The 26,460-nt window shown below is 42.2% G+C and overlaps 2 protein-coding genes across 3 annotated transcripts in view; one reads left to right on the plus strand and one right to left on the minus strand.

The window, feature by feature from the left end:
• Positions 1–1,629: 1,629 nt before the first annotated feature.
• The window catches only part of LOC122612685 (protein nubbin), a 41,366-nt gene continuing 16,535 nt past the window's right edge, over positions 1,630–26,460 (minus strand). The window contains exons 3-6 of one of the 2 annotated variants that reach the window (XM_043786457.1): positions 15,942–16,496; positions 6,727–6,771; positions 2,415–4,154; positions 1,630–2,154 (exon numbers count right to left, since the gene is read on the minus strand). In XM_043786457.1, coding sequence (XP_043642392.1) covers positions 2,512–4,154; positions 6,727–6,771; positions 15,942–16,496 — 2,243 coding nt within the window. In that variant the 3' untranslated portion in view covers positions 1,630–2,154; positions 2,415–2,511. Of the gene's footprint in view, positions 2,155–2,414; positions 4,155–6,726; positions 6,772–10,623; positions 11,379–15,941; positions 16,497–26,460 lie in introns of those variants that run through there. The other variant, XM_043786465.1, reaches the window with a different exon arrangement.
• On the plus strand, positions 18,801–19,753 carry LOC122612696 (aly/REF export factor 2-like). Its single transcript, XM_043786476.1, has 2 exons — positions 18,801–18,853; positions 18,911–19,753. Exon 2 carries the CDS (start codon positions 18,918–18,920, stop codon positions 19,665–19,667), a length of 750 nt encoding a protein of 249 aa, XP_043642411.1. The 5' UTR covers positions 18,801–18,853; positions 18,911–18,917; the 3' UTR covers positions 19,668–19,753.

The raw sequence follows: 26,460 nt of genomic DNA on the forward strand, positions 1-26,460 counted from the left end.
CGTTAATGGGGTTTACGAGCTCTAATTTTCTTATATGCAAATGCTTCCTCCGAAAGCCATTTCAGTTTGAAGGAAATGGAGGGCTGGATGGCGGAATTCCTGTGAAATCGTCGTCGCTTGTCTCGTAATTACCCGCAATTTTCCATGAATTTATTAAAATTAAGGGCAGGGCAGACAAAAGCCTGGCTTAAGTGCAAATGCCCAGGGCTAACATCTCGTACATATCGTACATCCCAACCCCATCCCACCCCATTCGAGGCCCAGCACCAAAGAGCGGAGACCGGAGACCAACGCTACCCATTCCGTTTGATTCCATCTGACTACAAACAAACAGACCATAAATAGTATAAATTTCCACATGACACGCGATGATTATGCGCTTTCCATGCAAACAAGTGACTGCGGAAAAGGGGCGGTGGAAATATACCAGGGAGGTCGATGGGAGGGCATCTGCATCTGCTTTCGACATCATTTGCGTATATGTCGAGCTTCTGGCCTGCTAATGAGTACAGTTGTTCCTGGCACGTGAAGAAAACCGCTTCAGACCAGCGAAGAATGCCAGTAGAAAACAATTTAGTTGTATGTTTCTTCTGAGCTTTACTATTTCTTTCTTTGAAGGTTTTTAATAAAATATTCTTAAGTCTGGTTGTATGTTCCCTTTCCTACAAAATACATTTAAATATATAGTAGGGATTTTATTTAAAATAGTCATATCTTGTATAATGGTGTCTAGTACTAGTAGTAATACATACTATTTACCAAAATTAGTTCATTATTTGTTTTCCCAGAGAATATCGCTATTTCCCCCAAGATCCCTTAATGACTTTTGGCCCAGTATACTTAGCGAATTTCGCCTGTACTTTCCACTTGCCAACTCACCGAGATAGTAAACCATTTTTAATTGCTCAAAGCTGGAGCGACAATGACAGCAAACGCCGTTCGTCCGCCTTCACCAAATCGCAGTGAATTCATTTTGTTGAGTCGGCTTCCCATTGATAGTGTGGGTACTTGAAGTGACCCGGGTTCGCCCACCCCTCGCCCACGGAAGGGGACAGGGAAGCCTCGTTTCATGCGGCTCATCTGCATGTCATATATCTTGATATCTTGGTCATGAGATCGAATCGGTCCAGTTGCCGTACTGCGGGTGTCTGGTTCTTATTAGCTCTGCACGCGCATTCGCATTCCCCCAGTCGAATTCCGTGAATTAATTTCAGTTTTGCATGTTGTTATTTATTAAAATTTCAGATCGCCTCAGACATTTGCGATTCTTCGTGATGCCCTTTCAAATGCGCCGCTGTGCTAATTTCTGAAATTCATTCCTTCCCTGGTGATTGATATCTTTCAGATACTTGCCGCATATTTATGCAAGCAAAGGAATAACAATTCTGCTTGAAATTGAACCGAAACTTGGATGAAATGAAAAATGTTCGTTGATATTTTGTTTGATAATTAATTTTATTTCATTGTGATTTTGTCTTTTTTCATTTTTGTTATACATTTAAAAATTCTAGTATTTCATGTTTTACAATTGTAAATATTTTCGTGTTTCATAAATTCAATCAGTTTTTACACATAAATACGATAGGTTTAAATTAAATGTTTTTCTTGTTAGTTTACTTGCCCATAACATACAAAGTACAGTTAGTTTATGTTTATAATGTTTTTCTTTGTTTTCTTTTTCATGTATTAAAATTAAAATCATTCAAATTGATTATCACAGTATTCACGCGAAAAATAAATATGCTTACAATATAATCTACGGGTTTTACGTGGAAAGTGCTATACTTTCTAATTATTCGCTAGGAATTCATTATTTTGACTTCGAAAATTGTGCAAAGACTGTACTTAAATATTAGTAATACACAAACGCCACAAAGCATCATAAAAAAGCCGAATTTATTTGCTTATCAAGGCAAATAAATACCAATTCCTTATGAACCACAAAATATTGTTGATCAAGCAAACTTGAATGCCGAATGAGTGGCTGTTCACTTGAGCAGCAGTATTTTGGATAACCTTTATAGTAGAATTACATTAAAATAAATACCATTAATAGTTAACATAAGCAAGCCCCATTTTGTGTAGGAGCCGATACCTATCCGTAGTACAGAATTCAGAATTATGCTAGTATTTGATGTGTTTGCGACTTTGAACCTGCAAGATAATGAGCAGAGAAGGAGATAACGTTAGTTGAGATAATCATTTGCACATATCTAATCTTAAAAATAAATTAAGAATTAAGACATTAACAACTTGGCAAAAAAAGAAAATATTGAAGGACTAAAGCGGAATTTTGGAAACAATTACGTTATAACTAAAATTTATTTAAAGTAAAACCGACTATTAAACATGAATACTTTATATAATAAAATGAATATTTCTTTTATAAGTTTATGTTTAAGAGGAGTACACACCTGCTGTTGCTAAGCTTCCTTCGATTTCTCCCGCACATTGCACTGTCTTTGTCCCTAATTGTGACCTCCCTGCAGTCCCTTAACGATCCTTGATCCCTTAGTGCATCATGTAGGAGGACTCGTCGTCATCGGCACCCGTGGGACTGTCCAGGGAGGGATTGATGCGCTTCTCCTTCTGCCGGCGGTTGCAGAACCACACGCGCACCACCTCCTTCTCCATGCCCAGGCGGTCGGCCAGCTGGGTGATCTCCTCCGAGGTGGGCTTCTGGTTGGCCAGGAAGGCCTTCTCCAGGGCGCCGCGAATGGTGGTCTCGATGGAGGTGCGCTTCTTGCGACGGCGTCCAATGATCTCCGGCGTGCTGACGGTGGCCTGCAGGGCCGCAGGATCGAAGACACCGCCGGTGGCCTGGATGGTGCGATCGGCATCGTCCAACCACTTCTGGAGCAGCGGCTTCAGCTTGCACATGTTCTTGAAGCTCAGATTGAGGGCCTCGAAGCGCGAAATGGTTGTCTGCGAGAAGTCATTGCCATACAGCTTGCCCATGGCCAGACCCACATCGCCCTGGGTGAAGCCCAGCTTGATTCTGCGCTGCTTGAAGGTCTTGGCGAACTGCTCCAGCTCCTCCAGGTCGGTGGTTTCCTCGGGCGATGGCTCGCCCGCTGCCCGAGCAGCTGCCGCACTGGCCACCGTCTTGGGCTGCGGCGTGGTGGTGCCCTGGCTCATCTGGCTCATCTGGGTGCCACTGGTGGGCGTGCTGGGCGTCAGCATTCCACTCAGCTTCAAGCTGGCCGCCGAGCTGGGCGGAGTGATTTGCAGTGGGTGATGGTGGTGGTGGTGGTGCATCTGGTGGGGTGAGCTGGCCGGACTGCGAATGGCGATGGGACTGCGGATCGAGTGCGGTGTGGAGCTGCGCGGCTGCTGCGTCATCTTGTGGTTCAGCTGCAGTGGCTCCTCCGCCTGGCGCTGCTGCTGCTTCTGCAGGGCCTGCAATTGCTGGGTGGCCTGGCTCAGGGCCTGCAGTTGGCTCTGCATTAGGAACTGGGCCGCCGCCACCTGAGTGGTCAGTGCCGGGTCGTCCTGCGCCAAGCCCAGGGAGCCACTCCTCAGCAGCTCCATGTAGCTGTTGAACTGCTGCGTCAACGCCACTTGCCGCTGCTGCAACAGCTGCTGGAACTGGGCAAAGTCCTGTGGCGACAGCGATCCAGTCAGCAGTGGATTATTCATGCCCAAGCCAGCGGCTGCGAGCTGAGCCTGTGGCGAGGACATGCCCGGCAGCGCCAGCAACGGCGAGATGCCACTGCCCATTGTGGATGCCACTGCGGCGGCTGCTGCAGCCGCTGCTGCCATGGAATTGGGCGTGGTGGCTCCACCAGCCGAGGGCGCCAGAACCGGAGAGATCATGGGCGGCACTGGCGAGGGCACTGAAATCACCGGCACCGGCGATGCTGTGGCCGATTTCACCGAATTCGACGGAGACTGAGTGCTGTGGCGACTATTGTCGCTGGTTAAGTTCAATGCCCCACCGTTTTCGTCCTCGTAATCCTCCTCCTGTTTGTACTGGTGGTGGTTCAGGTGGTTCAAGTGGTGCGGATTGTGGTGGTGGTGCGCCGGGTGGGGCTGCAGCGACAGCAGCTGGCGTTTGGCCTGCTGGTGGCTCAAGGAGAGCGCAGGACTCAGAGGAGATCGGCAGCGATCGCTCGAGGTGCCCACACTCGAGTTGTTGTCATCGCAATCGGAAGCTGCAAGTAGAGAATGATTTGGGGGTTAGGACAATGAAAACTAACAATTTCAAATGGTACCAAAATGCTAAGAAAGATACGAAAGTTTCCACAACTTTATTAACTGCTTCACCAACTCTACAGCTCTGAAGATCTCTCCCGTGAAAGCACACAACTCTTTTCCAATCAGGCCAGGAAAAAGGGGGCGTAACCAACTGGCCAAGCCCCATGGAGAATGTATTTTTCCCATCCACTGATGCCATGCAAAATGAGTCACCCTGTGGGGACCTCGAGCCCCTGACCGTTTTACCCATTCGAATGTCCTTTTGCATAAATTTAGCATAGGCCACACAAGCGTTTTGTATAATTTTCGTTCAATTTCATAGTCCGTTGGTTTTCGGTTTCGAGTGAAAGCCTTTCACGTGACCAACCACCCACCCACCGCATTGGCTTTATTATGCGAAAATTTCTTCGACTCTTTCGCTCACCCCCATCGAGACCATCGAAACCATCGAAAACATCGAGACCATCGGTCCATAGTTTACATAGTTCCACCTTGACATCAAATGGAATTCTCATGTTTTCTTTTCATTTTGGCTGACGCTTTTAGCCGCTTTTAAGTGGCATTTTAGCATTTCAAATGCCTGGCCAGGCGATTTGTATAAATTTGCTATTTGTATGCATTTTATTTATACAGCAAGGCGATGCGGAATGGAGTGGAGGAGGGTTTCGGCTCGGCCCAATTGATTTGCAATAATATTTAAATACCCGACGAGAGTTTATTTTTGAGCTAAAACTGCTAGAACTAGAAGACCAGACTTCCTCCCCCACAAAGGGGCAATCAAAGGAGCTAAACCCTTTGAAGTGGTCCCTGGTCTGGGCTCCAGAAATTCGCATTCCCATACCGCATCCCAATGCCCCAGCCAACCAATTTCCACATCCTGTCCACTGCAGGCAATTTTTGCATATGTTTGCCTGGGCTACTTTATCGCTTCTGCTCGCCTCCTGATGCCCGATTCCTCTGATTCCAGTCCCCTATACCCGAATCCCCGATCCCTGATGCTACGTGAATTTGATGACTTATTCGCCCAAGTGGGCGACCCACCGACCCGACCACATGGTCATCCTTTTTACATATGCGACCGAACCCTGGCCAGGAACGACTTCTTTCTCTCCTCCTTGGACGGGCTACGTGCGTCCATTTGGTATTCAGATGATGTGCAAATTCGATTTGTATGTGTTGTGTGAATAGCTATCGCCATGGGCGGAGGTGTGTGTCTTTATCTTTGTAAAAGGGGTTCTGGGATATTTAAAATAATTGAGGTTTTCAATGTTGAATTCTATTCGGTCTCAGTGCTATGACTATTTAAGTCTTATCTCAGTTCTTGCAAGCCTTTCTGAAGGTGAAATGAAAACTTAAATGAAGTGGAGAGACTAAAAGCATTTCAAACCCCTATAAGGAAACCCTTTTCAGCACGCCTCTGCTCCATTTAGCACAACCAATAATAAAAAGCCAAATGGTCAGTTTGACTGCACATTGAGCTACCCCAAGAGCGCTCCCACATACGGCCGGCATAACGGAATAATTTTTGCATAAAATATATGTAAATATATATGTTCATGTTCGTGAAAGAAATCACAGCAACTGTGTCCAGTCCCACACACACACACACACACACAGACACACGACCAGACAGCCTCCCTCACACATATTCGAATTCAAATCAAGCGAAATGCTGTCAATAATGTGGTCAAAAAGGGGGGAAAAAAATGTATATCGAAAGGGAGGGAGCCAGAAAAGGTTGAAGTTGGTTTTTTGTTCGGCCCGTGACTAACGAAGTCCATGAAATTTGAAAAGTGTGAATTGCAAATTGAACGCAGCCTTCTGCGAGCAACGAGTTATGAATAATAATCGAAGGTTTTTATGAATCCATCAAATATTTATAGTACACCCAAAGAGCACCGCACTCGACAATGGTTTTCCCAGCTCCCCGAACGAGTTATTAGGGCAACTCGAACAATTAGGGGCAATTGACAGGCCCAATTGTCACCTCAGCAACTACTTAAGGAGCTGTTAAGTCGAAACACCCATTTAATAAGACATCAAAATCAACTTAAAGACGCCCCTCTCCATTCGCTGGCCCAAATCCCAATCACAGTCGCAGGGGCTGTGACAAAAGTTTTGACAGGCCATTGTGTGAGGGGCGACCCTCCCTAGCGAAACAGCCCAAGCAACCCTAAAACCAAACCATACATCCATATACCCTATACATCTAGTGCATAGCGCGTGGCTGTCGCAGGCAAGGGTTGAATAGTCTGATATTCCCTCCGGTTTATTGTCTTTTGTGTCGAACGTCGAACCGAAAACATGCGAGTGATTTAGTGAAACCGAGATGCCTGATGCCGCTTGCCCCAAAAAGCAGATGTTCCAGAACTGGAATAAATACTCGTATACTCGTATAGTGGTATAGTGGCATATACACCCATGTCTATCTGTATGAAGTGGACAAATCTCGTAAATCGTTTTCGGACAACAGCTGATGCTCTAAAATGGGGAAATGAGGAAAATAGGAAAATAGAAAAGTACACTTACCATTCGATTGAAGTGGTGACGGCGAACGCGACAGACGACTGATATCTGAAAATAAAAGGGAAAACACAAATTTGAGACTAGCCAAATTGAGACCACTTAAAGCTAAAAGTAAAATAACACACGTCGCAAACATAAAATTTTCGACGAAGCAAATGCTCCAAGTTTACGATACACAAAATCGATGCCGATATACATTCTAAGCCCGAACTGACCAAATGGCCAGTCCAGACATCGACACCGTTGCCTATAAAAGGATATTTTTATGGACCTCGTCGAGGGGCAGCCGAGCTGGAGTTCAAGGAACACCTGGTTCGTGTACGATTTGAATTTCTGAAGTTGCCATCGAACACGGACACGGATACGGATACGGACATGGGCAGCATTTGTGCTGCATTTTTATTTCGGGAGCAATTGAATTTTGTTTGGACTCGATGGCTAATTTACGAGTGCAGCGTGCTGACCCCTCTGAAATGCACTGGAAATAGAGTGCTCTTTATGTTTGGGTGTTGTGTGACACTGGGGATAAGGGTATTTCAAGGTTTCTAACAGCAAAGTGTGTCTGTAGTGATATAAGGTTACTGAAAAATATTCTTGCATTTTGATGATGTAAATCACTCTTTGTAACTCCATATATGTGCCCATTCTAACCGCAGATCTATGAATGTACCTAAGACCCTATTCCCCGTGAATCAGTTTATCTGCGCTGGATTTCTTTGCTTGTGCCACCACAATCTTCCCTCACGTCTGGCACACTTCTGTCGCCCTTTTGGCCACGCCTTTGAGCCGCTAATTAAGCGGCACAACTGCTGCCCGTTCAAGTGGTGCGGCATATGTGAGGATCCAGCGCATATAGTACGAGTATATGTATATCGGCTGGAGTTAGGTAGATGAACATTTTACAAAAACCCGGCGTTAAAGTGCCACATACTCGTAAATTATGTAACTCGGCGGAGGTGGAGGTGGAGAGTTCGGGAAATTCAACACCCTCGCGCGTGTCCAGCACGAGTGAAATGAGCAGCAGCAGCAGCATTTGAAACGTTTTCCAGAATTTTACAGTTTTTGGCAGAGAAATTGGCGAAAACCACAGGCGGCCACCCCCAAAAATGAGGCGGCCGACTCATGAGGAAATAAAATACAATTTTTGAGAATCGCCCAGCGGGGGTGGCGGTTTATGATGATGTTCGAGGGGGGGGTTGAGGGTAGGGGATTGTGTGGCGCACACAATTAGTCAATGACCTCGACAGTTGGCTGGCTGGGGGTGGCTAAAACCAATACACAGCCAGGCGAGCCACCAACAACCGACTTTCTATATATGAATGCTATATGGTCATCACGTGCGCAGACCGAGACTGACTATCGATTGAATCGTCGTCGTTGTTGGCGGCGGCGGAAGCTGCGTGTCTTGAACTCTTGACCCCTCCATCTCCGACTGGACTGGGCAGGGCTGAGCTGAGCAGCCCGAAAAGTAGCCGAAAAAATAACATAAATAAATAAAATAAAACATAATAGAGTGAAGGGAAAGCAAACATAATGTGCGTGCTCCTTGGCCTTTGTCTCTGCCTGTATATTCGTAGCAAAACAAAACGGGCAAAATCGCGCAGAGAGAAAGCTTCGGTGCGGCGAAATGAAAGCTTGATTAAAGGATTCGAGAGAGTGCGAAAACTACAAAGGAGCAGTGTCCTTTGGAATCATTTAAACATTATTCGCACTTCTTTTAGGAATTATAGTTAATAGGCATTCTGCTCAATTAACATGCAAGCAGTTTAAGTCTAACAATATTATAATAAATGCAAATTAAATATGCAACTAGCCTTTCCTAAGTTGTTAAGGCCATGTAATTACAAATTGTGGTTTTGAGCTCTTTGAAAAGTCAACAAACCCTGTTGACTGTTTGCTTATCACTTGGCCGGCATTACAAAATCATATTAACCGCATTTTCTATCAATTTCCGTTCGCGAATTGAAAATCTTAATCGACTCTTCATTTGTTTCCTATGAGTTCCAAGAATTACCCATAAAAAGCGCTCACACGCCCTCTTTCTTGATCGGCTTTTATGGCGGCGATAGGTGATAACGCAAAATAGTAAACCGAACAAAAAACGGGAAAAGATTGCATGAGCTCATGGACAATGACTAAAAATAATGTTATTATTCAAGTTGGACATTGTCGTCAATTGCCGCCGACCGTAATCGGGCAAATATATTAATTTAAAACTGATTGGCGGACCAGCGCTCAAAACTGATTGGCGAACTGGTATTTTCTATGGGCTTTTCGATTAATTTATTAAAATCAGCAAGGGATGACGATACTTGTTTACTATACGTGCTGGACTTGATCGAATCTTTCTTCGGGTATTCTGCAGGTGTGCAAAACGTTGGCTCGATTTCGGTTCTCGGCCGATAAGCGGAGGTAAGCGGCGATGAGCAAATCGTATTGTACAAGGTAAAGTCTTATACGAATATCATGAGACATATATTAGCCATCGTTGGTTCTTCAGATTACGCTAGTCATTTGCGTCACGTGAGCCACACAAGTACTCCTGTACGAGGTGTTTAGCGTAAAAAAATCCCCAAAATTATCAACTAGCGCCAATCTCATTAGCATGCTCCAATGTCGTTTGCTTATCTGGCTACTGGCAAAGTAGCAGTTACTCACTTTTCATTGGGGAAATTTTACATAATCAATCATGACCCATTGAAAAGCCCGTACCACTTGGTACACCTCAAGTATGGCTCATCGGAATTATTACGCATATTGCGACGATTTTCTTCTTTGCCACATTTGTCATCGAAATGCGCTCGTTTATTGCCCCGCATTCGCCGCTGCGCTTCGAAAACGATAATTGATAAGGCAACAAATTAAAAGTATTGTTTACAACGGCCAAGCGGTTCCATTGAGTGCCCATCGCCATCGGCACCAGTATCGCCAACAGTATCGTGGTGGTGCACCTATTTACATGGTCATATTTGTGGGCTGGTTGTGCAAGAAATGCGTCTTTAATAAATATTTTTATGGTCCGGCATTTGTAATACCCATTTGCTGGTCTATAAGTTATTTAGTTTGCTGGTTGATTAGTTTGTACATAGTGGTAGTTCTCGCCTGGCACCGCCAGTCTTGAGTGTTCTTGAGACCCGTCTTTAAGTGGGGCGCTGGGAGTTAATATTTATGGCGGAGACACCTGTGCCGGTGTTTATTTTCAATAAGCAGATTGCAGTTTTCTTTGTTCTGGCTATTGGAGTATAGCAGTGAGTCTTGGGTTTTTAGTGTGATAGGTGCAGAGCACCTGACTGACTCAACCATGGTAATTTTCACGGGGTCTGACTTAGCAATTTAGCGGTGAACGAGAATAGCGAACAAATACTTAGGAAAATTCAGATTGGATCTATATATAATAATATAAGATGTTTTGCTTTGCGAAGCTATTTGCAGGATTCTCGGTAAAGATGGTTCTTATAGGTGATGAAAAGTAAACTACTGATTGGTGCACTTAATGAGCTTAAAAAGTACTTCAATCTTATAAATCATGTATATAACAACTTGAAAACTTTTAAAGTATAATATTCATGTTATCAAAAACTTTAAAACTAACCAAATGGTTGAGAGGATAATATAAAGTAGTGTTGACTTGGCTAAAACAAAGAGGAATCTTTTTGTTGTTAAAAAACTTACTATAATTGTGTAATTATTAATAAAGAACTAAATATTTTAAAGCTTCATTCCCAGATTACCAAACAAAAACTTAAAAAACCTATGTAGAAGTAATACCAAAAAGCACTTTTAATGGAACAGCTAAAGTTCCAAATTTTAAATTGTGCTGGCAAATCATTTGGGTATTGTTATGATTATAAGCTCAAGTTTATAATGAGATTTAAACGGGTTCAGAAGGCGTTAACTTACATCGATTCTGCATCATGTGAACGGCGGCCTCGCGGGCACTGGTCGGTGTGGATTTGAGCAAATCGCGCTTCAAGGAATTGTTATTATCCTCGGGACTAGCGGTGTGCCAACGTAGCTCCGACATAACCATTTTCACAACTCAATGGTGCAAATGCAAAGTGTTTACGAGTATAGGCGATATGTTCAATGTTTCTTAAGCACTGTGAATTCACTTGAGCACTGTTGTTTCTGTTCTGATTGTTTCTTATTCGTTTCTTGGGCTTGTTAGTATATTGTATATTGTATATTGTATCTTGTAGATTGTGGATTTATTCTGATTTCTTGGAAGCGCCGCTTTCGTGTGGACGCGTTCGTGTCTCGTGTGAAACTGACAACAGAGAAGCGGTCGCAGCGGCAGGATAGCTCTCAGCGAACTAACGGATAATCGCTCTAGGCCTGAATGTTTGCGTTCCGACGATGATGATATGATGATGATGACTGCCTCTGTCTGCTCTCTCTTTCTCGCTCTGTGGCCGCTCTGGCTCTGGTTCTTCCTCTCCCGCTCGCTCTCTTTGCCGGCGTTTGGGATTTTGAGTTTGAAAACTGTTGTGCTGTGTTGTGTTTGTTGCACCCCTAAAAAAGCCTTAAGGGTTGATTTTCCCTTTTTTTAGCACGCACACACAGAAACTCACACACACAAACACACGTGTGAGGGGGTAAAAAACCGACTGGGGAAATGGTGGCGTATACGTGATAAAAAACGCGAGCTAGCGCTCCACACGTTTAACTGGTTCCACTTTTGCGCGTCGACTGCAGTTGAATTGGAACTTGGGGCAGAAAAGGCAGTGAAGGCAGAACCGCTGGCAGAAGAGCGAGAGAGAGCTTTGGAGCTCTCTCTCTCCCTATCTCTCTCTCTGTCTTTGGCTTGGTCTTGGTCTTGCTGCCGTTAGAAATGCGTTCCACACCCACACGGACACACATTCTCGCATTCACAATCCAATTGGAGTGGAGAGGAGAAGTTCTTGCGCTCGCTCTCGCTCTCCGGGCTGCGAGTGAATTGTAAACTAACACACACATTTTATGCGCTTTAAAATTTAGCGTGCTAGTGTGTGAGTGTGTGAGTGGGGGGCTACCTCGTTTGTGGTTCGCTCGTGGGCTCCATTGTTGTCCGTGTATGGGTGTGTGTGTGAGATGCGTGCGCTTGTTTGAGGCGTGGCTTAAAATTTAAATTTGGCTTTCAAATGGCAATGGATTTTTTATACGGCCCCGCTCTTCGGAGCCGTATGTGTGTATGCATATTATTTTATGATTGGCGAGTCAAAAATGCTGTCCGTATGTGTGTGTGTGTGTGTGCTTTTGAGCTATGTAAAAATATTTTAAAGCTGCGTCGACGTCGACTGCAGCAGCATACCCCCACCACCCTATATTTTTGCAGCACTGTCGTCTTCTGATTTCGCTCTTTGTTCTGCCTCCCGTTTACTCCTCGCCTTCGCAATTTTATTTGCCATTCATGTATGCACACATGTGCGGAGCGCCCCTACTCCCGAAAAAAGAAAGCCCCCCTCCACCCATTCCTCCTCTCCTGGACTTGCCACCCACTCGGCAGAGTTTTCTTTCCTTTTCTTGCTTTGCTTTCCCGGTCTTTCTTTCTTTCTTTCGATTTTTTTCCGATTTTGTATTATTTTATGATTTGTTTTGGTTTAGCACATATTTCGATAGGAAACGACATTTATGGTGGGAAATATTTCTGAATAAATATCAAAAGAATAATGCATATAAATGCCATTTTAAAGTAAAATTGATAAGATTGAAATTTTTTAGCGCAAGTAGAAAACTGCAGTCGTATTTCTGAACTGTATTTCTAAAACATATTTTTAACTGAAGTACATACATATGTACATACATTATCACTGCAGAGGCTTAAATAAATTTATACATCAGGTATTGACAAACAAACTTTGGTTTGAATTAATAGCTGTAAAACCCTCAAAAAGTTGTTAGCTTATATGCATCGTCATATTCAACAGTTATATGGATTTAATATTACGTTATTATAAACATAAATTCGTTATGTTTTTATATTCCCAGTAAATCAACATATTCAATTGATTTTAAGTTCTGTGATCTGGTCAAATTCAAACGCAGAGGTCAACTTCTTTGAATTTCATTTTTATGCATATTGAAAACTAAATTTTTTTATGTTCCCGAGAACAGCGAAGACAAACGAATTATAATGAAAAAGTCAAATTTTCACGGCGAGAGTAACAAAATCTTTCCCATATAAAAAACTAGCCCAACTACCTGGACCATGCACAATGTACGCACATATTTTTTATGCGTACATCGCTTTGTTATGGAAAAAATCATAAAAAATTGTTACAAAGTCATAAAAAGTCGAAGATAACAAACAGGTAAGAAGAAAATAAATGTGTAGGATGAGAAGAGGACACGAAATCAGTGGAATCAGTGACCTGGTCCTGGCAAGCGTTTAACGCTTTCATCAATGACAGCCACCTAGGTAACCGGCACAGTTTAGTTTTCCTCGGCTCTGAAGGATTTCGCGCTCCTGGCCATCTTTTTACGACGCAAACTGGCTCGATTTCCACGTAAATCATAAAAAACATTCGATACGTTCGAGCTCCCAGGTTGCCGAGTCGTTCGAGTCAGTCGGGCAGTAGGAAAATCGGTTCGTTGGCCAGCATCCTGGCTCTACATGTTAATTAGCCCAGGAGGCACTGGACCACTTTGACTTTGACTACTGGTCATCCGCTCTCTCACGTTCGCGAAGAGCTGTTAAAAAAGGATTTCTGGAATGCCCTGTAGTTTGTTTTTGAGTGTTTTAGGCAGCATGGGCCCATTTCATATACATATACAAATCATATACATATAGTCTATTGGTTTCAAAATAAATCAATATTATTATAATGGTCATAAATCTCGCCAAATCTAAACATACTTTTGGAAATTATAGTAAACATACAAATACTAACAAAATTTAAGATTTAATTACGGTTTCTAAAATACATACATTAAAATAAAATTTTAATTTAAACTACTGCCGTTTTATGATATTTCTTGTCAATTAAAATTTTCATTTAAATTACAACCTTTCATGATATTTTATGTCAGCCCCTCAACTGACATATCTCTAGGGTATCATATAGCCCATCCGTTTATTTACAGCTCCTTTTGACTTACTGACCGTTTGACTTTTTTATTTGCGTGAACTCTCGCTGCAGCAATGTGGCCTACTGTGCGTGTCCATAAAAAATATCAAAACTATTTGTCGGCCCGCCCGCTATCTGTGTATCTTGCTATCTCGTTCGCGCTGCACTCCCCCACCCTTTCGCACTCACCTCTCGCTGCGGAGCGTCCTTGCGGACTATCGTAAAAGGAATACGTTGCCGAGAATTACTTAAGTCAATGTAGGCAAAGATCATAAAAAAGGCAAAAAGTCCAGAAGAGTTGAGACTGGCAAACAACATTTTTATTGGGGCAGCCGGAAAATATTAAAAAAACGAAAAAGGAAAGGAGAGGAAAGGAAAGGGAATTTCGTACCCATTTGGAGGGTACTTGGTAAATTGTTTGAGAAAATAATGAAAAGTGAAATGTCTAATGAAGTCGTAAAGTTTTTTCGACCAGCAAACACGTTGGCATGTGTTTGTTTTTTAGTGAGATCTCCCTTCTTTGGGGCTTGTTCTTGTGGGTTTCCTGATTTTTAGATTCTAGTGCATTGATTAATGGGAAAAGGAAACTGAATTTGGGGTAAAGGGAAAAATTTTCTAGAGCACTAAAACATTTTATAGTTTTGGTATATATCTTATAAGATGGAGATTAAATTAAATTGGTATCCAACATTTATTATTAAAAAGGAAATGAGTTCGTACTCCCAAAATACACGACTCTCATGGCTTCCTTAATTTAAAATGTATTTTCACAAACGTTTGTGCAAATATATTTAAAGTTCAACTGCCCTTGTGGATTATATTTTTGCACCCTTTCAGCGAATATACATTTTAATGGAAATCTCACCCCAGTTCAGCGGGAGAGTGTGCGTTAATTAAATTTGTCCCTCGTTCTAATCAGCAGCTTAGCATCTCCCAAAATCCGCTCACAATTTGCTTGAAATTATAGGAAATTTGAACTGAAAATAACTTGGGGTTGCTCTAAAGAGGGTAGCTGCTGTGGAAATGAGGAGGGAAAAGGAAAAGCTGCTGCGTTCCGTTCTTGGCGCAAAAATATTCATGATACTTAGCATCGCAATCCCCTAAGGTTTTTTACATATCTCCGATGGCAACTTCAATTCAGACTTTGCCATTGTTTTGGGTAACATGATGAAGCACCGAATCATCGATGTCGAGGATGACATTCAATGACATTCTTTGATTCTTATTTATGTCCTCCCAGAAAATCTCGGTCTGTTATTTATTTTTTTTGGTAGAAAAGAACAGAAATCAATTGCGTTGTCTGCCTACCTCGATAAGAAACTATTCCTTAAAAAACACACGATAGAACAGAGGGCTAAACAATGGAAATGGTAAGGAACACGCTACGGTACTTTGCTGGCATTTGACACCCCAGCAGTAAGGACATACATTGGCAGGACCCTCAGGTAGACCCTCAGGAGTACGGAGTCCTGAGATGTATATGCATATGCGAGGCGTTTACCTACCCCCAAAAGTGTACTTTTTTCCGCTTTTTTATGCAATTTTTAGCATGAAAATTTGGGTTTCCTTCTGTTTACTTAGGGGTAGTTAGGAAACTTTCTTTGCGCTTCACTTTTTCGGGAGTTTTATAGCGAGTTTCCTTAATTGCGTTCTTTCTTCCTTTTCCTTACTTTTTTGAGTATACCCAGATCTCGGATTGTGGTTGTTAACGGTTTTGATTTATTTTGCGCTGTTTTCTCGAAAAAACACAAATCGAGGTATTCTTTGTGAATTTTTTCTTGGGTCCCACATTGCGGAAGTTTCCCACGAGTTTTAAGGTAAAAAATGAATATCTTTTTGCATGCCTTCATCTCTGATTTTCTGATTTGGGCAGAGGACAGTTGCCTAATAAAGTATTTGTTTAGGGTAATGGCAGTTACAAAAGGAGGATTGAAATATTTGGGTATTTGAAATGCGGGGCTCAACGTCATTTGCATGGAAGATACATTATTGATTTTGTTGGATTTCTTAAAGGTAATTACGCGACATTTAGCTGATAGTAATAATTTATAAAGCGATTTTCTTAAGCTGAAGGGGCTACTAAAATGTAACATCACCCCTATCGCTACTCTCTGTAATTCTTGAAAACCTTCTTAACTTCAATTTCCATCGCAATAGTTCTTAGCTACTCACCATTTGGGTCCTGCAATTTCAGACACTGCTCTAAATCTCGCACATCCTTGCTGGCATTGTTCAAGTGGCCATAGAGCGCAACTGCTCCAGTCAGTTCCAGGACCTTATCCTTTACCTCCGCCTGCTCCTGCTCCTCCCGCTCCTGCAGCTCGTCCTGCTCCTCCACTTTCAAATGCAGAGGCGACGGAGCATTGTCGTTGGCAATCTGAGCTGGATGCAGCCGTTCGGCTCCTTTATCCTTTGGCTGCTCAACATATTCATCACACGATTGCAACTTCAATTCGAGCGTTAGCTTCTTGTCCCGCATCCTCCTCCTCGTTTCCTCGTCCTGCTCCGCAAGGGACGACGGCGGCGGCGAGGGGGTGTGGCAGGACACCAGAGTCAAGGAGGCGGGCGAGGACGAAAGTAAGGAGCTGCTGTGATTTGCGCTGACATCGCGCATATTTGTGTCAACAGCAGTCAAAGTTCCATCTTTGTTCTCCTCGCAACTCGTTAGGACAGCTTCATTCGGCGGCGAGGCCAGTTGTTGTCTTGGCTCGAACTTAAAGTTGCCAACTGCAAAGAGGAACAGTGGAGGATGGTTACATGGGTATTGAATAGACTTGCCAAGAATTTACTTCGCTAAGCAAGTAGGTTTTACCAAAAACCCATATTTTGGACACCGTGTATATACTCGTATGTTTACTATTATATTTAAATGGCTTAATCCAGGAATTAAGGTCCATAACTAATTGTTCAATAATGTAAAGTCCCTTGAAACTCAACTGTTTTTTATCTACTGAGTCATTCCACTAACAAACACCATTTTGTTGGCTTATATATTCAAATCACTGGCGAAGAACCAATCACAGGCACAAATCGCTATCTATGAAAGGGTTGACTCCGGCATTTACATAAGCCCATCGTTATGGAATCACAGCAACCCTTTTTTTATGACGCAACCCCAGTGGCATTTGAATAAGCTCCTCTCTCTGGTGGGCCATAAAAAAGGGGTTGATTTACATAAAAAACGGGCGGGCAGACTTCATTTTAATATTTGCCCCAGAGGGTTGATGGGCCAATACGCACACTCCTGAAGTTATGCTGATAACGTCATATTTCCCTGGCTTTTGGAGTGGAGAGAGCGGGGTGTGGGGGAAAGCCGGAGGGGGGACTCTTAAAAAAGCAACCAACCGGGCACATTTCATTGGCTGAATGACCTGAGCTCCGCATGTGGGCCAAAAAAAATTCGGGGAAATATGAAAAATATTTTCATCGCAAGGCGTTGAAATGTCTCCGGGTAACTGATGCTTGAAATAACGGCAGGACATAGCCACCATGTGTCCTTTGAGTCCTGTTCTGTGTTCAGGAATGCCACTAAAAAATCAATCACATGGATGGGTTTCAAGTGTGAAAGTTCTTGGAGGGGGGTTGCGTTTTAAAGGGGAAAGCCTAAGTGTGCAGGAATGTGTGATACCTTTAACAGGGGAAGTTACCCGTAGGAAACTGAATTTCATTTAAGAATATACAAGGGATTTATAGAGAATGTATAAAGATCTTAGAATATCATTAAGCTCTTAATCATTAGACTGTGAAGTACTACAGTTTTTCTTTTAGGAATATCAGTACAGTGCACAATGTCATCTGATACGCTTTAATCTTAAATTTAGCAATCTTTTTAAACGAGGCTCACCACAAAGATAAATCTTAAGCAACCCACAACAGTGATGCTAGTGCATGTCGCCATCCCCTTTCATTTCCAGGAATTCACTGCCATCCAGTTTTTTATCGCAAAGTATTTAGGAACGATGTGTATTCGAGGATTTCAATTTCTCGCTTCGGCAAACAAATCTCTGCCTGTTGCGCAACCTGAATATCTTAGCAAAAGGTAAACTTCTGAGGACAAGCCGACAGGGATTTAATAAGGATAACTGCGACTGCAAACGAATTGCAGCATTAAGCGGAAGAAGACAAAGACGCTGAAATTATTAGATTTTTTACCGTTTGACAGCGCATTTCAATTGCACAATTACGAGGAAGTGGCAGCACCGAGAAAAGGATCCTCCTACGGTCATAAATTTCTGTCAGCCAGCCAGGGATTTTAATTGAGGAGCTATCGCCGCAGAGACCTGCCCAAGATCAATCCATCCATGCATCCATCTCTCTTACTCCACCACCGCACAGCCAGGTGTAACTCGGGAATCAAAGGAGGTGTTGCTGGGGTCCAGAAGGATTCCCGATGCCGCTGCCAAACAGGAGCAGACGTGGGAACTGCACATTGCGCAAAGGACAATGCGTCGAGCTCAGCTAACCAAGTGCAATTTGGCTTTTGTCCCATGGCAACTGCAACACACCCGCTGCGTATTTCGGCACACAAAGTGTAACTGTAACACTGGCCGGGAAAATGATGAGGAACCCGGCTGCAGACAATGGCAAATCTGGAGAATCGGGAGAATCGGGAAATGATGATCACCTACAACCTACACCATTGTGATCACTTGGCTACGCACCAGAAATAGGCGAAACAAAACGGCGCACAATGCCCAAAGTGATTATTGTTGCGACTTTTGCTCTTTTGTGTACGCGAAACGTGAATTTATTGCCGCTTCTTTTGCGACTTTTTATACGGTATCGTACCTCACCTTAGTATTATAATATCGGGAGGGATATTTGAGACAGCTCAGTGGGTAACCTGCTTACCATCTTCTGTACCCCTTCCAAAGCAAAACGTTTTCAAATTTCTAGTATCAACGTTCTTACCATCTCCATGTACTATTTCCACAGCTAAACTCTTTCAAATTTCAAGTATCAACGTTTTCACTGTTTTAAGGACCTTTTAAGTGTGTGATTATTTCTGTTTTTCTCACAGATCTAAGAAGGCAACTGAGTTAAGTGTCAAAGATTTGTTAAGTCAACACTAAAAAGGATTTCTGGTAGCTCTCAATTCTGTTCTTATTTTTAACTAAAAAATAGAAAGCACTATTCCGCAGCAGCACGATGTTAGATAAGATGGAAATGAGTCTGGACGACATCATCAAGTTGAACAGTGGTTTTAAAACCAAAGTTCGTCATGCTCCAAAAGGAAAAGTTCGAAAAAGTACAGCACAAGGCGGATTCAAAGGTATTCGAAGGTCTCGCAACGCAACTGGATTCATACAGAAGAGCAAGTTCAAACAGGGAAAAACTTTGAAGGAACCAAAAAGACCCACTTTTCTCATGGTTTGCAATTTGGACTACGGAGTGGACGACAACGACATCATGGAGCTCTTCAACGAAAGCGGGCTGGTGCAGCAAGGGTTGGTCCACTACGATCGCGAGGGCAACTCGTTGGGCACCGCTCAATTGATGTGTAAATATCGCGCCGATGCCATGAAGATCATCAGGCAGTTCCACGGAGTCTTCTTGGACGGACGCCGCTTGAAACTGCATCTCATACAAAAAACACGCGATTTCAAGCGCCCGGATGGTGAATCTCGTGGATCCTTGCAGTCTCGTCCTTTCAGGCATCAATACTACCAGCCTCGTCCTTCCAGGCCTGGTGCCTTCAAGTCACTGTCATTCGCGCCTCGTCCTCTTGAGCGCGATTGCATCCAAGTGGATTCTTCGTCCTGCGGAAGCCTCGTATCAGATCCCATTTATAGGCCCAAATCGAATGGAGGGACCTTGCGAAAGTCTGGATTGCCGAACCGCATTCGCAATTCAACTCCACATAAAAATGCATACACAAATAATAATTTTAACCAGTAATACCACATTATGGATCTTGGTTTACGAGGTTTACATGAATCTTTATGAATTTGTTTGAAATAACAAACCATATTAAATAAAGCTTAATACGGATTTAATTTTATTTATTTATTTTTGATAAGTTCAAAGCATTTTAAGAAATTAAATAGAATTACTGACAAGCAATCGAATTGCTCTTTAAAATGTGACTAATTAAACGGATTTTCTCATCTATGAGAAAGACTAAAATGTTACTTTTAATAAATTTAAATACTTTTTGGTATGTTCTAGTTTATGATCTCTGTTTTGTCATATGCTTCACGTTTCTCTTTTGTTTTTCGATCCCGCCCAATGCATGTAAGCACGTAAGCAAAGTACACTGGCAGCAATTCCTGGGTGCTTCGCTCTCATTTAAATAACGGCGCGCTCTGGTTAATGCGCCTTTGGCACGCAACGCAGCGCCTATCTTTTTTTGCATACACTGAGCACAATTAGCGCTTATAATTCGCGGTGCGTTCGTACCTCCTGCCCTTCTTCCCTCCCTCCATCCTCCTGGCTTTTGACGCCCCCGCTTTTTACACGTCTTTCTACACTTCGCTGCTTGTTTGCATAAATTTCGTGCCAGGCACCTGTGGCCCCCTCTCATCTCCCTCTCACTCGCACTCTCACTCTCCGTCTCTTTCTCCCTGCCACACTTTGCATGTGCAGCCGCTCGAGACGCGCCAGTCTTGCCTCTCTTTCGCGCACTCGGTCTTCTGCGCTTTAGCTTTTTTGCGCTTTTGCGTTTTGTAATTGCAGTTATTTGGCCCAAGACGCGCATTATAAAAGCAAACATCAGTGGGCCGCAAAAAATAAATGCTCCTAAATTGCGTAAATTCATACTAAATGCATATATTTAATTTAATTTGTATTTGTATTGCATTTAAATTTTCCAAAGGTGCGCTGCAAATGAAGTGAAAATGTGTTGCAAGTCCGTAATTGCAGAGGATTTTTCAATTGCTGTCGGTTTAAATTATAGGCTAAGGTTGATTAATATGTTTGAAATTTGAAATCACTCAGATTCGAGTCTAATTGAAATTTAATTGATTTTTCTTTTAATGTATATTATTATTTAAAGCTTGTGGAAAATCAATTTGAAGAGGTGCCAGTGTAAAAAAGTAAATGTATTTAATTTTCAATCGTGCAGCTTCAGCGTTTATCCATTAAAAACTGTACGAAAATAAAATAATATTTCAAAAATAATAAAATACACGTTTTCACCCATTCCCACGCTGCCACTAAACCCGCAATATTTTCGCATTATTTTAATGGGTTTTTCTCTATTTTATTTCTATTTTTCGCAATTTAAAATCAATGTTTCCCAAGAAAACACTCCATTTTATGCTGGCGGCAATAAAATCCTTTCAGTTGAGAATTCACAAAAATACGTTACGAAATTGTGCAGAATATATGGCAGAAATACTTTCAAGAGGTTAAATGTCACTTAAGCGGATTCGATTTTCATTTTTTTCGCACCCTGAAATTTTTCAGGCAATTACTTGCTGTTTTTTACCAAAATTTTGAGCGCGCAAAGTATAGTAAATGGGAAATGAAAATCCCAATGGCAGCTGCTCATGGCGCAATAAAGGGGTGGAATGAAGGGGGCTGGCACAAAATGTGGGCATGGCTCTAAAATCAAAAAACAAAAAAATCAAAAACTATATACACATGCAGTTTCAACCCTATTTTGCATGAACGTGAATGATAAGCAAAAAAAAAACAAAGTTATGAAACTGCCGAGGGCCAATAAAAAAGTGTTTGGAATAATGGAAAGTGGAATGGGCAGGAGGCATAGAGGCCATGTATCGGCGGAGATATCATTGTGCTCATCACGAAAACGAATAAATGAAAATCGAAATCAGCGCGTGCGGGGCGAAAGGATGCGCCTTTCGCCCGAGTCCTTTGCCCAAGCGTGCTGCGCATGCGCGCCTTGTTTGTTATTGTGCCCGTTGTGTAACCCAATCCTGCGATTCCTGCAAGGGTTACATCACGAGGACGAGGACCTAGGACCCCGCTTTAAAATTGTTTCGAGTGAGTCGAGTCGAGTCGAGCTGGTATTTGCTGAAAACCGAGAATGTTTTGTCGTCGCAGCTAAATGTGGCGGAACTTGCAGCTTCCAATGGCAAGGGCATCGCATTTATCATCATTAAAGGCGGTTCAGTTCGGCACACGCATATCGCCGTCGATCGCATATCCTGCGCCGAGATCCTTTCACTTTTGGGCCAAAGGATTGCGGCCACTGCGGGTCGCAGCTGCTGTCGCTCTATTTGTTTGGAAATTACATTTGACATGCAAACATTTTCACATCTTTCCCCCTGTGTTTGCTTGGTGGAGTCCTGCATGTCCTGCGAAAGGATTTCGTTGTTGGTGACATTCAATTCAAATTCGAGCTGTCGCCGCTGACTTCCTCTTGTAATTCGATACAGCAGTGAAAGTAATTTGCGACAAATTTCACAAATTTCCACATTTTCCATTGCCACACACACAAAAGTGAAAGCCATGCAAATGCCTCAACAGATGTTTTTCAACTTGGAAAATGATTTTCGTCTGGCTCTGCGCCGACAAAAAATTTGTTGGCTGAAAATGTTAACAAGCGAAATTAATGAGCCCTGCAACATGAACAGCAAAATTTATTTTACGTTTCCATTTTCCTGCAATTCTTTCTTTTCAGAGCAAAAACTTTATTCATTTATATGCCTAGGTTAGATAGCGTTAAGTGAATAATTATGGGCTTGTCGAGAGGGGAGTGGCTGCGATTTAAGCCAACGGAAATTATGATTCACAACGTTGGCAATAATAGTCCATAAATTAAATGAACAAAAGTGACCTCCCCCTTACAAATTGAAAAAGCTTCTGTTTTGAGAATGCTAAGTACCTACTTTACTGCTTTGAAGAATACTTTTAATAAAAACAAATTTTTAAATGATTAGAATGGCAATATTACTGTTCCTTAATATTGTGTATAAGTATCTATCTGAGCATTCATTCATTAAATTACTTAACTATACTCACGGATCATATGAACCTGTTTGCATGAAATTGCACTTTCCTGCCTATGAATAAGTCCACAGAACAATGCCCTTGAAAGATGTCCCATTTAGGAACCCGCACAAACACTTTCCCATGCAAATTTCCCTTAAGGTGATTTTGCATAAGATTGTGCTGGAAAACAACCCTAAGAAGTCTGGGAACATGTCGTGGGATCCATGGGATGAGGCAATCTCACCTGCGAGTGCATAGAAAATTGCACAGCCAGGTAGTTGGGATGCAAGGACGACTTTCACTGGATTGCCTTCCACTTGAACGGATATTGCTGTAAGGAGTACGAAGGCCGAAAGGATCCGAAACTCATTTCGCATTATCCTATTGATGGGCACTCATTATTATTTATTATTTCTCCTCTTTGAATATGCAGCAAGGTGCGTTCTGGGACGTGGGAATGTAAACAAGTCGCCTGTCTTGGGGGAGTTTTCCTCTGATTTTGTATTAGTTTATTTTGATCTTTTTTTTGCAAAAGATTTTCCTTCAATAGTGTGCTCCCGGCACTTGCTGTGCCATCCATAAATTAAACGAAATTTAATTGTATTTCGGGGCAGAATAAAGATGCAGGAAGGGTACCCTTCCTCCAAGATGATTCCCATCTTTTTGATGTTTCTGGTTCCCATTTTCTCCAACCCGAGCGGATATTGAGCGAATGATTTTATTCGATTGTCTGGGGCAGTCGGTCAATGCTGCAATTGGGAAATGGGGAACACGGAAGTGCACATGTACATAAATCAAATGATGGGCTATGAAAGGGAAATGCAGGTGTCCTGGCCGCCATAGAAATGGCTAATATACTGCGCTCGGAAATCGGCAAATTGATCGTCAATGGATGTCAAAATAAATCAAGCTACCAATAACGCTGGGGATTGCCATTCCTATTTTCTTTGGACTAACTTTAAGAGTTGGTAACTTAAACTTAGAGCATTCAACTGTCTAAAACTCAGCTGGCTGTCTTTGTACGCGCAATATGCACAAACATTTTGCCCCACATTAGTCATGGTAATTGCCAGCAATAATTGCAATAACAATTAGTACAATTATTGCAATTTACTTGGCTCGTATATTTGTATGTATGTATGTGAGTGTGCCTTGGTGTACACGAGTTGCTGTAATTTTCAATTTGCAAACACCAAACTCATTATTTTTGCGCACTTTTTAAAATCGAAATAAAGCGGCAAACTATTTGAATTTCATTACAATCCCCTCGCTTCAGGCCATCTAAATAAATTTCAAATATTTCCATTTCGCTTTGTTAGTTGCTTTGGTTTTTCGCACTTTTTTTCCCCCGCTAAACACGCAATATTTTCTGCCACAAATTTCCATATCTTTATGCAAAAAAAAAGAAACTCGTTGCACTTCATAAATTTTTTAACTGGCTGTGGCAGCAGAACTCCCTAATTAGCTTTACAGTTTTACTGGGGATGCGTGCCACAGTCAAGCCGACTTCAACAAAAAAAAAAAAAAACAAGACAATAAGGCAAAAGGCAAAAACAAAGCGAAAAATCATTGAAAAATGCTTTCAACTTTACCGCTGCTGAAATGTGGCAGCTGAAGATCAAAGCCAAGGATCAGAAATCTCGGCTCTGTTCTTGTCTTGTTATGATGATTTCTTTGGCTGTCTCAGTTAGCCAATCCATCCGCCGTCCATCCAGCCAATCCATCCAACCAATCCATTCATAATAATGCGAAAATCGGCCACAAAAGTTAAGAAAATCAAAAGCGGCAGCGCAAAAAACTCCAGAGGGGGGAAAAGGCAAAAAATTTGCTCGGCTTGAAACAAAAGCCGCTAAACAAGTCCGTTTTGAGGCCCCTTGCACCACTTGCTGATCTGCTGACAGCGTTAAACGAGCTACAATAAAAAAGATTTCTTAACTCTTAGTTGACATTCACTTGGACAGGCCGAGTTCTTGGGCTAATCCCAGGCTGTCTCTAAGCTTTGATTAAAAACAAATTGACATTGAAATCGTTTGAAAAAGTACAGAAACGTCACTGGAGGGTAAACTTGAAAGTTCATCACTGCTGTCGACTTCACCTGGAAAACTATTTTACTTACTACATAAAAACTTCAAATCAAAATGCAGTTAGGTCATGTGATCCCCATTCGATCCCCATTTTAATTACCAGCCTCAAACTTACTATCACTACTGGTCAAGATTTGCAATTAATACGCGCCTGCACTACAGTTATCCCGCATGATGGAGAAAATTATTTTTAAATGGCAGCAGCAATCGAAACATGAAATGTACGCAAATAAGCCACAGTTGTAATTTTTCAATTGAATGAACAGCGCCGCGCCAGCAACAAGTGCATTTTCGCTGTAGAACGCACGCATATTCGCAGTCAGGGTTAAATTACCAACGAGTTGTTGGCGGGGGCGGCAGTGGGGGGAGTGGGTAATTAGCATGCACTGCGATTAACATATAATTAATTGTGGGTAGAGTACGAAAAAAGTGCTACAACAACGGCAACAAATTATATTTCCCTGCAAATTGCTACAAAAACAAGCGAGCTTGCAGCCAGAACAGCAACAAATAATTATCAGCGACGGCATCTAAGCGGCGATCGCATGCAAAACACATTCCCCGGGTGCAAAATATCGCAGAAAACACGAAAAGAGCGACAAAGGTGGGTAAATATTATGGACTGACTAAATACCCTTAACTGGCCATTAAAGATTCAGACCACTTATTATTATGAATTACTTTGGTGCCTTAAATAAATGTTTAATTATATTTAATTTATTAAATCATTCCTTTTCCAATCCAACTGCATCAGATAGCCGGTGATACCCTACCGAAAACGCAGTGTGTTTCAGATAGCAACAGGTGCAATGCATTGCGCACTAATTAGTTGCACAACAGACCGAAAAAACAACAAAAGATACGCAAATATTTGTTGCTCTTTCTGCTGCCTTCATAACTGAACCAAACTGAACCGCGCTTTGTAATTGAGACTTGGTCTTGGAAAAAGAGCGGCGATGTCGATTCAGCATATGTATGTCTGCAGGCGCATAACAGTTTGTCTCGGCAAAAGTTCAATTAACGCATGTTCATAGAGGTATAATGCCAGATAAAGTAGGCATAAAGTGAGCAGGGGGGACAGTGGGAGACAAAGCACTTAAGTGCTCAAACAGGCCAGAACGTCTGCTAATCGAAAGACTGAAACAACGAACGTGGATTCGTGAGCGCGGAAGAGCGCGGGGCAAGAAGGAGCAGAGGGGGGTAATCATAGCTGGAGCAAGCAATTGGCTCTGCAGCACTGTGGCATATGCAAATTTCCCTATAAATCAGCAGAAATCTATCTATTCAGTGCCATATATTTCTACTTCTCCAGCTGTGAACGCGAAATGGAGTTCTCAACTGCAATCGGGCCAAAAGCGTTCAATTAGCTGACCCCAGGGGGTGCCACCAGACACCAGTGGGCTGAAATACACTGTAAAAGCATTTTTATATACTTATATATATATTTATATATATATATTTAATAATGGTTCCCATTATAATCAATTAAATTTGAAATGTTGTTACTTAAACTTTACCATATATATATTTCAAAAAACATTTCTTAAAAATTATAAGGCAACGGTTTTAGTTTTTGCTAATTATTTAAGCTATATGCTACTTTGTAGTTTAATTACTGTGCATTTGCATATCTATAATATCGCCTGTTGTTTTCCTTGTCTTTTCCATTCTATATCGAGCTGCAACTTGCATTTATTTTGTCTTCATTG

The sequence above is a fragment of the Drosophila teissieri genome, chromosome 2L, assembly GCF_016746235.2.
Source record: "Drosophila teissieri strain GT53w chromosome 2L, Prin_Dtei_1.1, whole genome shotgun sequence".
In the NCBI taxonomy this organism is placed as follows: Eukaryota; Metazoa; Arthropoda; class Insecta; order Diptera; family Drosophilidae; genus Drosophila; species Drosophila teissieri.